The sequence below is a fragment of the Citrus clementina genome, unplaced genomic scaffold (genome assembly GCF_000493195.1).
Source record: "Citrus clementina cultivar Clemenules unplaced genomic scaffold, Citrus_clementina_v1.0 scaffold_2, whole genome shotgun sequence".
NCBI lineage: Eukaryota > Viridiplantae > Streptophyta > Magnoliopsida > Sapindales > Rutaceae > Citrus > Citrus x clementina.
Genome location: NW_006262688.1, coordinates 12,665,164 through 12,678,657, shown reverse-complemented (window position 1 = coordinate 12,678,657; position 13,494 = coordinate 12,665,164). Strand labels below are relative to the sequence as shown.

At 29.4% G+C, this 13,494-nt stretch overlaps 1 protein-coding gene across 1 annotated transcript in view; it reads right to left on the bottom strand.

The window, feature by feature from the left end:
- LOC18052768 (coumarin 8-geranyltransferase 1b, chloroplastic) overlaps positions 1–12,273 on the bottom strand; it is a 20,813-nt gene extending 8,540 nt beyond the window's left edge. Inside the window, exons 1-2 of the mRNA XM_024190761.1 lie at positions 12,211–12,273; positions 11,693–11,832 (exon numbers count right to left, since the gene is read on the bottom strand). Of these exons, the coding sequence (XP_024046529.1) occupies positions 11,693–11,832; positions 12,211–12,273 (203 nt within the window). The remainder of the gene's footprint in view (positions 1–11,692; positions 11,833–12,210) is intronic.
- Between the last annotated feature and the right edge of the window lie 1,221 nt (positions 12,274–13,494).

The following is a 13,494-nucleotide window of genomic DNA, read 5'->3' as shown; positions in this document are numbered from 1 at the left end:
ATTTATAATTTCTTCTTTCTTACGAAATGCAAGTAAAGTAGGGGCATCCCTCGTTTGTAAGGGCAATTTATCTGAGCATGTATTTCATAAAATTTAATGTAATCATATATATAAGTCCCAGTTAGGTATATCTGATTTTAAATATCAGTGTACTATTGTGATAACAGTTGTAAATATTTGTAAATATCTGTGCAATACAGTAATCTGGTGTGTAACCAGTATATATATAAAAAAAAAAAAAACTTGTGAGCTTCCAGTATTGCACTGACAAAACTTCAGTCAACATACAATGACGTTTTTATTTAAGTGAAAGCGAACATTAATGATATTTATTCAGTTGTGTAATAATTATGTCTTTTACGAACAATTAATATAAGTCAATTTGTCGTCCAATGTCCAATATATATATATATATATATATATATATATATATAAAGTTGGGACTTGAGAAGATGATGTGGCATCACCATTTCTCATCTTTTTATATTCTCTATTATATAATAAATAGAGAAATTTTCTTTTAGATGTGGCTTTTCATCTTCTCATAATTAATTTGATTGTTATTACACAATAACAATTATGTAAAGATTTTAATGAGGCACATTCTTTGTAATTAATATCCAAGGGGGAGTGTTATGAATTTATTAAAATAAATGTAGATATTCATAATATATATCTCTTAGTTTCCTCACTATCTCCCATTAGCAACCTTTAGCTTCCTTATAACTCCCACTATCTCACAAGTAATTATGATCCATAATTTTTCATTAATTTCATGAAGTGATTATGCAACTATAAAAGAAGAGCTCATCTTTTTGTTTTGTACACACATAATTGGAATGAATAAAATCACTCTATAATATATTCTCTCATTTTATTCTTTATCTTGCGTTGCTTCTTTATTTGTATTACTGACTAATAATTTTTTTTTGTTTTTTATAAGGCTGCCTCATCTTAAAAAAAAAATCAATTCATATTTTTTATCAGTTTCATCAAGTGTAAAGTAAGAAAAAAAGATAATACTAAATTTTTTTTTCAAAGCCGCGTGAAGCGCGGTTTTATTTTCTAATTTATTTATATTTTAAAATACCGTCGTCCTTATCTTTAGGAAATAAAATTAAGTGCACGAAACAGAAATGATTGATTAATGTATCAATAGTTTATGAAAAATCGCTATTTTATTGTTAACTAGTGTTATTTACTCGTAGTTTATTTTGACATCGACACGGTTGGGCTCTAGTCAAGCCTATGAAAAGAAAGAGACAAACAGTAATTCCAGTATTGATCTCTCGCAAATTCAAAATGTCAACCCACAAAATATATTATATTGTCATTTTCGCCAATAATTGTTAATATTTTGACATTTCAGTCTAAATTATTATATATAGGCTTTGACTTCCAAAAAGCTACCTCTATAATCTCCTAAAAATTTCCAATTCTAGCTCCAAAATTTACCGCTATTATTTTGTGTTCGGTTGGAACTTGGTGAATGGTGATAGATGAGGGGAGAGGAAAGGATTTGGTTTCTCTGTCCCCTTCCATTGTTCAGCTGGCAATAGAATGGTGGAATTCAATTTCAATTGAGATTTAAATTTCATCAAATTTAGGAATATGGATCCTTCACCAAAGAGTTAAGAGGTCAAATTCTATTAATTAGTTTATTTTAATTAAATAACTGTTATTTATAACTTGTTTTGTCAAATAATATTATTGATATTTTTTATGTTAATAATTTTAAAAATAAAAAATTAGAAATATGAGAGGGTGCCAACATAAATTGATTAAATAATAACAGTTATTGATATTTTATTTTGTGTTAAACAGTGATTTATTTAAAAACAAAACAAAACAAATTTATTTAGTTAAATCTTGAAAAGTTTAAAATTAGACATTAAAAGCCTCGAAAACAAAAATATTTAAATTCTTTTCTCTCTTGGAATTTTAAAAAAAAATCAGACAACATAAATTGAATTCTCCTGACATTTTCTCTTCTTTCTTCTCTTTTCTTCCCATATTTTCTCCACTCATTTCTGCGAACTGAATACCACCTTAACTTCCGTTTGTTTGATTCGTACCATATTTATATTTTGTATGTGCGTGTGTATTCTCTCTTTTCATACAATTGACGAAGAGATACATATCGTAATAATTCAACAAAGAATTTATAACCGACGAGTAATTTCTAAGCAGTAACCAGCATTCTATTGCTGACAAGGTATTCCAAATTTGTCTCAAATTGTATATCTTTTTGTAATGTTCCATCTTTAATTGACATTTACATGTTTGTGCCAATCAATTCATTGGAAGCTAGAGTGGCTATTTGTGTATGTACTTGTCCCGAGACGAAAGGATGACTGAAACTGATTTCTTATTACCTTCATTTATTAATGTATCAATCAAAATCACTCAGTCAATTTCGTTTAGATAGTTAGCGTATCATTTTTGCGTCATAATTTTTTGGTTCAATCAATACTTACCTATAGTCGCCCAAGTATAATACTCGTGTCCCTTTTCAAATTAATTTGTTTAATGTTTCCATACCAAACATTATATATATATATATAGCTAACTTTGGAAGACCAATCCCTTTAAGACAAAATTATATAAATTTTTTTTTTTCTCTCCCCCCCCCCCCCCCTTTTTCTTTTTTCCTCTTTTGTCAAAAGAGTCGGACAAAGCTGTAGGATATACTCAATCATAATCGGGTCCCTCAATAATTTACTCAACCGCGAGCATAATACAAAAGCAAAATTAGTAAAGTTGAAAGGGCTATATCACAAAATAATAAAGGAAAATTATCATTTGTATACCCTTAGTTTACTCTATTATTAAAAATATTACAATATTTTGAGGGTGTATCAATCGTCCACCTTAAGTTGACAAAATATATGAACTGACCACCAAACCGTTAGTTGCCGTTTAAGTATGATGATGTCATAAGGGTAATTTGGTCTTTTCATATGATACAAGTGATAATTTAAGGGTATACAAGTAATAAAAAGAGAATTTAAGGGTATACAAGTGATAATTTTTAAGGGTAAAATCGTCAATGCACTGTAATTCCGTTAACTTTCAAACGATAATTAACAGTTTGATGATTAGCTGATACATTTTGTCAACTAAGGGTGGATGATTGATACACCCTCAAAGTATTGTAGTATTTTTTATAACAGAGCAAATATAGAGTATACGAATGATAATTTTTTAATAATAAATATATGTATCAGGCTAAACAATAAAATATAGGGCTATTATTGTATGATTATTTTTAGAATTGTAAAATATCAACATAAAAATTATTGTTGTTTATTATTTTATTAGTGACGGTGCTAACAAATAGTTAAAAATACAGGAAAATGAAAGATTTTGTAAGGATATAGTAACAAAGGATAGATATCAACAGTTACAGACACAGGAATTTAATCTAAAGGAAGCATAGTACAAATTCAATTACAAATTTTTTGAAGACGACGACAAAAGCAAAGAATAACTGTGGCATGTCAGTAGCAGCGACGTCGAAGTCTATTAGGGATTAGGGTCTAGGCTGGTTTTGCGTGGAAACTCGGTAAGTTTTTTCATCCTAATCAAAATATAATTATAGAGGAAATCTTCCTTCTTAGTGCTAAAAGGTAGCGATTAGGAATGGGAGACATTAAATCTATATGAATACAAATAATGACAAACATAGAGGAATTAGAGATAAGAACGATTCATTTAAATAATATAAATGAAAATTTATTGATTATATGATGAAAATTATTAAAATAATAAGAATATTTTTTAAAAATATTATGCATTTAAGACCTAATGATATATAAAATTAAGGCTTAATAGACCCACCAGTCCAATAAATCATGAATATTAGGCTAAATTTTAAAAAAATCCAAAAGAATTCAACGTGGTTTAAATATGTCATACAACTTTTTAAAAAAATTGAAAACTTAGAGCCCGTTTGAGATTGTTTTTGGGAGATTTAAAAATGATTTTGAAAGTCTAAAGTTAATTTTGGTGTTTGGTAAAAAAAATCAAAATCATTTTTGTCAAAATCAACTCTCTTGCAACTGATTTTGAAAAGAAGGAAATGAGTAACTTTTAAATTCTGATTTTGATAATCAATTTTATACTTTAATAAAATTTCATAAATATTCTTAAAATTATTACCTAAACTCAAAATTATCCTTATTTAAATTGGAAACGACATCAATATTTCAATAATTTTTATTATAATTCATTCATTCTTTTGTTTTCTCTATTTCTTCTTTATATTTTACATTACATCAAAAGATCTCTACAGCAATATGATATAAATTTTATTTTTAGTTAAAGTTATTATAATACACAATTAAAAATATTTTATGTACATGTTTTTATATATGTAAGTAAATTTTATCCTACATTATGTACATTTTATTAGTTATTCGTTTTCTCACAGCAGTTTAACAGTAAATTTTACCAAACACCAATAATTACTTTCAAAACTCATAGTACTTTTTAAAATAAGATTTACCAAACACTTAGTTGATTCTCTTTATAACTAATTATTTCTATAGCACAGTTAACAACAATTATTTTAAAAAATACAGCATTCCCAAACTGACCCTTAGAAGAGTTACAAATTAAAATTAGTTTAGTCTTAAGATAATATCAAAGCAGTCTTTCGGGGGCCTTCATTGAGTTCGCCCTATGAATATCAATATTTCTTCTAATCATTTATAATTTACAATTATTATACAAAACAAACCAAAATAACCCTAAAATCTATGTGATCCCTATTTTTTTTTTTCAGCTTGAGGTGTCAAAATTGTTCCCCTCTCTATTGTTGTAACAAGAAGTGACTGCGGGTTACAAACGAATCCAAAGAGAATGTGAAGTTATTGTAGCAAAATTGAAATGCAAATATCAAAATTAACTTAGCACTAGTTTATTTATTGTTATTATTATTTTGGTAAGAGCAATGCTGGAGATATATGTACAAACTCTCTTTGGAACAGTTAATATATCATTCAACAAACTGGTTAGACACCTAAATGAAAATGTCAAAGTTATTACAGCGAATGAAAATATACCAAGTGGAACCCATGTAATGGTGGTAAAAGTACAAAATCATTATTTGAATGATATCAATTTGTACACAATAATTTTTACATAGAATTTATATTCCCATTACTGTCACTGAGACAATAAAACTTATAATGCATAAACAATACAAAGTCATGACTTCGCTGATAAGTAACTTGGGGGATTTTCTTGTGCCAATTAGATGTGAAGGTACCACGTTAAAAGATACAGTATTGATGTACTTACCACAGTTAGTACTACAATTAGTACACACTATCATTATAGGACAAAAAACTTCATTATAAGACAAGAAAAGTTATTATAAGATGGATTTTTTTTTTTACTTTTATAGATTTTCTAATAATTGGTATTTATTTTATATCTAAATTGAAAAATGTTTTTCTATTTAATTGGTAGCTTAGTTATAGTTCAATGTAATTAACAATAGTAATTTATTACCCCTAAGAGCTTAATCGATTGGTTTTTAACCAGTTTTAATTGGCCCGTCAGTATTAAAAATATACTTTTTAAGTTACTTTACTTTTTAAGATGAAAAAAGAAAAAAATGGTAATTTATTATTGTTTAATTTCCTACTTCTTTAGTTGTTATCCTTCCCTATGTAAACTATCATAATCCCACCGATAGTGTAATAGTAGAGGTTTATTTTTTGGAGAAATTTTATAATACTTATGATGTCTTACTACTATAATCCCACCAATAGAATAACACTAGAGATTTCCTATTTTGTAAAAATTCTATAATACTTTAGATGTAACATTTATAAAAATTTTATAATATATTTGATGTAACGTTAGTTTTTATGCTAAATTTTCTCCCTTATTTAGAGCTATTCTTAGTGATAAGTGTTGCTTAAAAAAATAATATTTTTTGACGGAACTTGAAGGCTCTGTTAACCGTTATCATATCTCAATTATCAAGATTACATATTTTTCATAACATAAAAAAAAAAAAAAATTGCATGTGGAGCTTTGAGATTTGGGTGAATAAAGGACAAGTGGCTTACTAAAACAATTTGGCCAATAGCCTCAAATATGCTTGAGCTTGCTAGCCCCGTCAACACTCCAATAAATTTATGGCATGCACATGTTGACAGTTTGAGGAAAGACAAAGATATTTTTGTTATTTTATTATTTGAAATAGAGAATCCAAACATTGGTTACATCACGATTAAAGCAGTTGATTCAAAGAGTTGATTTTTAAATCATCTTCATCAGCCTCTAGTAGTCTAGTGGCGGTAGGATATTTACTTTTGGCCCCAGTTTCACACAGTTTGAGAGAAAAATTAATAAGCCGAAAATGATTAATCCATTATTTATTAACAAGAAGTCAGAAAAATGTAGACGAATACCATACCAACCGCGACTTGCTTGCAAGTAAGTTTCTGTACCTGAACCACTTGGGCTTAGCCCAAGTGGCTAGAGCCCCTCCCTCACAAATGTGAGGGAAGGGGTTCGAGCCTCCGCAGTCGCATTGTAGGGGTTTAATTTAAATATTCTTTCTTGGAGCCCTTGAGCTCGAGTGAAGACAGTCTTTCTCCCAGGATGGGAGTTTGACATCCCTCGAATATTTGAGAGGGTTAAAAATCTGAGCGGTGTCATATCAGCATTCATATCAATAGGGCTCAGTATAAATATATGATTGTACATATCAATTATACTCTCATGTAATATGAGTTGTAATTTGAACTGTAATTTGAGCAATAGTCTCATGTAATAAAAAAAAAAAAAGTTTCTGTACCTGTGCCGTGCAGGTCAGAATCATATAGCTAGCTATTAAGCTATATATATGTTCAAAATTAATCTTTTTTTAACTCCATGCATATCTTATCTTATCTAACAGTATTAATTAATTATTTGTCTGGTTAGCCACGTGGTGGTCCTAACTAGAGAGGGACTAACCCAATCCAACCTAAGGACTCGATCCAATTCAATTTAATCTAATTTATTTTTATGAGTGGATTATAATAGGTTAATTGAGTTAAATTTTTTAAACTCAATTAATAATTAAGTTGGATTGGGCTCGATGAATTCATCGTAATTAACTCTTTTTATAAAATTCTAAACCCTAAATAGCTAACCTAATTTTTAATTTTTTTTAGTTTTTAATAGAAAAAATTCATTCTCGTATGTATTGCTCTACACTCTAATTTTAGAACTAAAATCACTCTCTCATTTAGGTAATCTTATTATCTTCTAAGTTTAATTTTAAAATTAAGTTGGTTTTAATTTTTCTTTTTTTTAAATACTGAACAATACATAATTATATATCACATTTATTTTGTAATTGGACATGATGCTAGCTAATTATGTAGAAGGTCTTAATTTAGAATTCAAAAAAGAGATGTGGGAAGTCGAAAATAAAGTTTAGAAGCTCATTGTTGAAATTTTCTTAATTTTAAGATGATTTTGTAGCTTTTTTTAGTCAAACACTAGATAGTGAATGAAATTTTCATATTATAATAAATTTATATCTCATTTTAATAATTTTCATATATTTTACTTTTTTAATTTTTAATTTTGATTTAGCCTTCAACTCAATCAATCCAATACAACTCAATTTAACCAGATGATTTAAGGGTTGAATTAAGTTATGTTAAAATATTTATTTTATTGGATTAGGTTTATCTTATCTCAACCAATTAAATAATGGGTTGAGTTGAATTTTTACGAACCCTATTCAACCCATCCCATATCCCCCAAATCTCAACCAAGTGCTCCTCGTTCAAGTTTGCGTGCAGCTGTGTGAGTTTTCCTGGTGATGGGAGCTAGGCCTCACTTTGACTAACAGATCAAATTAAGTGATAAAAGAGTAGAATTGTAAATAAAAATATGTAATCTTTAATCAAAACATCGATTCTATTATTTTAACTTCTTAGTTTGTATTAGTTACATGTATAATAGGGGCTTTTCTGAGTTACATATTTTTTTTATAACTTATAATTAAAATTTTCGGTGCAAAAATAAGTAATAAAATAATGTCTGGCCAGCCAGTAGATAAATTTTAGCTATTGTAAGTTACACTAAATGTAACTTGGAGAGCGCCAATAGTATATAATGATAAGCACAAGCTGTTGCGTACGTATTTTATTTTGACATCGTTAATCTTATTCTTAATTAAATCATCTATTAGTCTTGCGTGCATGCTCATCTTCATGCGATGTTGAGGACAGTTGATTTTCCACCAATATTTGAATATCTGGCATTTCATCAAACACCTAATTGGTCAATTTATCAAACATATTACGGCATCCATCCCTTAAAGACTCCACGCAATTTGATTGAATATTGCTTTTTAAAGTCTTTCCGCAAAATTAATTTCCTATCATACGACATAAAAAGCGCCATCTATTTCATGTCCAAACATGGTTTAAGGGAATTCTTAAATTCAATTTCCTTTAATAGAATATATCCATCTTAATTATCAAACGTTTGTTTGTTCATGTAAAATCATTGCAATCGTCCTTTTCACCCGCAAACTCTCGCCACGCAAATTTAAAAGAATATTCATTTTGTCTAATTATATATAATGATATATATAATCATTCTCAAATGCGAGCAGTCTTATGTTTTAAAGGAAAATTATCACTGCATCACCTCTTTTTTGCCTTATATTCATCCAACCACCAAAAAATTCTAATATGTTCTCAGCACCACATTTTTATTTTTTAAATTTGTATCAACTAACCACTTTTTAACTAACACCGTTAAATAATTTAAATGAAATGACAAATTTAACCCTAAATAAATTAAAAGGCCATTTTATTTTATAAAAACTTTGAAAAATAAGAAAATTATAATTATAAAAATACCCCTAATTTTAATAAAAAATAAATCCCAAAATTAGAATTTTTATTTTTAATAATAATCTAAATAAAAATTATAATTATAAAAATAATTACAAAATTTTGGGATTTAATAAAAATCCCCTAAATTATTAAAATTTTGGGATTTATTTTTTAATAAATAAATTCAGTTATTTTAATAAAATTTTAAAAATTATAATTTTTAATAAATAAATTCAGTCATTTTTATTAAAAATTTGCAAAATTATAATTTTTTAATAAAAATAATTATTAAAATTTTAAAAATCTAAATGAAATAAAAATCAGTTGAGCACCTTTGTTTGAGATTTATTTATTTTATTAAATTTATGAGTATTTTTATAATTATAATTTTCTTATTTTTCAAAGTTTTTGTAAAATAAAATGGTCTTTTAATTTATTTAGGGGTAAAATTATCATTTCATTTAAATTATTTAACGGTGTTAGTTAAAAAGTGGTTAGTTGATACAAATTTAAAAAAAAAAATGTGGTGCAGAGAACATGTTAGAATGTTTTTGGTGGTTGGATGAACATAAGGAAAAAAAGAGGTGGTGTAGTGATAATTTCCCTTTTTTAAATGAGGATCTGTGTCAAGCCATGCAGTTTAATAGTGTTATTTTTTAATGCACTATAAAGCTGTGTGGTTTAATAGTATCAAAATCTGAATCTATTAAATCCTATGTTTTAAAAACGTATTCACATGGAAAAAAAAAAATGAGGGCGCCTGCACTGGAAAGCTATCCTTGATAATGAATTACTTTAATGATATTTTAGGAACAAAAATATTTCTTAAATTTTGAATGTTCAAAATAATTATTTAAATGCAAATGGTCTCACTTATATTCAAAAACTTTTTTTCTTAAACAAAAATATGTTAGGGAGAGAATGAAAATAATCATATCAATTAGATAGTTTACTTACTTAAGAAGTTTAAGAAAATAAGTGAAAGAGAGAGAGAGAGAGCGAGATAGAGTAATTATAACTAATAATTACTAATGAAGATGATATTTTCCCCCTGCTGTCATTTTTGTGGCCCATGTCTTTTTTTTTTAATGAAAATAATTATTCATTAAGGTTTTAGTTATAATTATGTAAGATAACAATCTTTTTAAGGCTTTAATCAGACAAACAATTATTACAAGATAACAAAGCCATGAGTTTAGCACGAGCTTCTTTCAACCAAAGACAACAGTTTGGCTTTAACAATGCCAATTTAGACAACTTGTGAGCCACTGAATTACATGCTTTAGGTAAACACTAAATTAGCAACATCCTTAGCCTGGTCTTGAAACTCATCAACTAACCATCCTATCTCACTTCTGCTTGCAAACTTGCTAGTAATCAGCCTAATCACATTTTTTTAATCCAATTCAATAATCAAAGGATAAAACCCCATTAATTTGGCCATCTTTAAACTTTATAAATAGCGAGTGCTTCAACATCATTTAGAAAATGATATCTCCAACTTGCTGCAGCCATGATTCCTCCTTGGGAGTTCCATATAATTGCTTCTAAACCAAGCAATCCTCCATCATAATTTATTCATTTTATTCCAATAAACATCAGGGAGAGACCAATATTAAATGGAAGAGTCTGCTCTCAAGACCAACTTATTTGGGGAATGCTTGTAGAGAGATCTATAAGAATGCAACAGATCCACTGCTTTGTTATAGGTTAGTAGCGGACAACAATTCCCTTTTCTAAATATCCAATTATTCCTCAACTCCAAATACTCTAGGTTGTCACCATAAACAAGCCAAAATCATTTATATTACCCTTTTCCATTAGAGTCCAGGCTGGCTCCTTGAAGCTTAAGTGAGTAATTTCCCATAAAGCACCAAAAGAGGAGAACTTCACCAAAGCATGCATAGTAGTATCATAACCAAGTTTACCTCTAGGGCACCAAGAGTCAGTTAAGATTTTTCTCTTATAGAGATTTCCGTTAATTGGCAACAAGTTGTTGATGGCCCGCTAAAAAATATTTTAATTTTGTTTGGTACGCAGTAAAACTATAAGAACTTAAATCCACCTTGAGCACCATTAGAACAAGAAAGATTCTCAGGAAGTTTCATCATTAAAGATACTTGATAACCACTCTTCACTGAATAAATTCCTCTTTTATCATCATGCCAGACTAATTTGTCTTGTCTCGAAGCATGAGGAAGAGGAATTTCTAGAATTAACTTGACATCAACTAAGAGAAACTTTTGTCAGATTAGTTGTTCATTCCAACAGCCCCTTCTATCAATAAGTTCAGCAACCATATTGTAATCAAGCAAACCCTTTGGTGATATTAGCTTGAATATATGAGGCTTGGCAGCCATCTATCTGAGTAGACAATGATTGATTTACCATCACCTACTCTCAATCTAGACAATTCTCTATACCTTTTTTCCTGAAAGTAAACTCCTCCATACATACGAAGGGTTCAATCGCAACTTACTTTTCATGAACTCCCCTTTCGGTAAATATTTATTAATTATTCTGGGCAATGAAGCAACCTCCGACATTGCTTTCCACGAAGTGCTTGATTAAAAGCTCCGAGATCATGAAAGCTTAGACCCACCATCTTCTTTCGGCACACACATCTTTTTCCAATCCATCCAGTGAATACTCCTTGCCGTTGCATTGGATCCCCACTAAAATTTTGCAATGATTTTTTAAATATTGTCATAAAGGATTAAATGAAGCTCAAAAAGACTTATGGCATAGGTTAGAATCGCTTAGGCAACAACTTTAATCAAAACCTTTTTATCGTCACTAGAAAACAACATTGATTTCCAGCGATTAACCTTGTACAAAACGTTTCCTTCAACTCACTGAAATTTTGATATTTAGATCTGCCAAGCATTGAAGGCAAACTGAAATATTTCTCAAGATGAGGTACGACCTCCAGCTGGAAGGCCTCCTTCAATTTTGCAAAGACATCAGCCTGTACATTTAGACTAAGAAGTATTGAAGATTTTCTTTAAATTAAACACCTAACCAGAAGCGAGAACTTCTCAAATATTCTCTTAAGGTGTCGGCACTCATCCACTGAGGCTTTCTAAAAAACGAGTCTGTTATCTGCAAACAAAAGTCAGAAATGGAAGGACCATGTCGCCCAAAATCAACACCATGAATTACGTTCGCACTAATAGTATTTTGTAATAAACATAAAAAACCTTTGGCACATAAAATAAATAGAGAGTGGGCAGCCCTATCTTAATCCTCTTTTAGGGATTATATTGCCTAATGGAACTCCATTAATTAACACGGAGAAGGAAGAAGCTATAATACAATGCAAAATAAAATCAAATTTTAGCATCACCTTTGCTAGAAAATCCCATTCCAGGCGATCATCAAGCTTATTAATATCTAACTTCAGAGCCATCATACCATTTTTCTCCTTTTTCTTAATCTAATTTTATGTAAACCTTCATAACCACAATTATATTGTCTATAATAGGTCTACCTGATGCAAAAGCGCTTTGATTTCCAGCTTTATCTTTTTAACCACTGTTTTTATAATAATTTTATAGATAATATTACAGAGACTAATAGGCCTGCATTCAGATACCCTTTTTTGACTTTTTAATTTTAAGGAACAGAGCAATTTAAGTTTTATTCACATAAGAGATGTCTCCCCATCATTCACAATATGAAAACAAACATTTGTTACTAATTCACCGATAATATGCCAATATTTTTGAAAACAATCCAGCATTTAGTCCATCAGGTCCAAGAGCTTTGTAGGGATGCATCTGAAAAAGGGCTAGACGAATTTCCTCCTCCATAAAGGCTTTGTCTATCATTTGATTCATATCCTCTGTTACTTTAGGCTCCAAATCAATAATAACATCATCAATCGAATCATGAGAAGGATTTGAGGAGGTAAATATATTAGTAAAGTAGTTACACACCTCTGCTGTAATTTTTACAAGCCCTTCTCTCCATCTATTGTTTGAATCCAATAGCCCATCAATCCTATTTCTCTTCGTCTAACTGAAGCCTTGTTACGACAGTTTTCCTTTAAGATTGATTTGCCTTGATTCTAGCTAGCTGTTTCCTTATTTAGTTGTTTCGTTTATTAACTTATTTTCTTGTTTTCTCTGTATAAGAAGAACTCGATTGGGGGGTTAATTTTTTTTATCAGAAAAAAAAAAACTTAATAAAACTTCAAGAGTTTTTTTTTGTTTTTGCTCTACCTCTTGGATCATAAGATTTGGTATCCGAGCTCGATTTTGGCACCAATATGGCTGACGGAACGAGAGCACAAGAGCAAAAGCGTGTGGATGAGTCTCTGAAGCAGTTGCAAGAGACCTCAGAAAAACACGGCCTTCTTTTATCGGATTTGTCTAAGATGATGGCTGCTATAAGCCTGAAACTTGATCAATCCACAACAACAAAGACAAGGGATTCCAATAACGGGGGAAAGTACTTCAACCAATAGGGGTTCGAATAATAATCGTACTAGTAAGAATTCCGTTCAAACTTGATTTTCCAAATTGAATTTTCCCAAATTCGAGGGTGAAAATCCTAGTGGGTGGATTTACAAGTGTGACCGTTTTTTCAACATCAATGGAATTGTTGAAAAAGAGAAAGTAGAGATGGC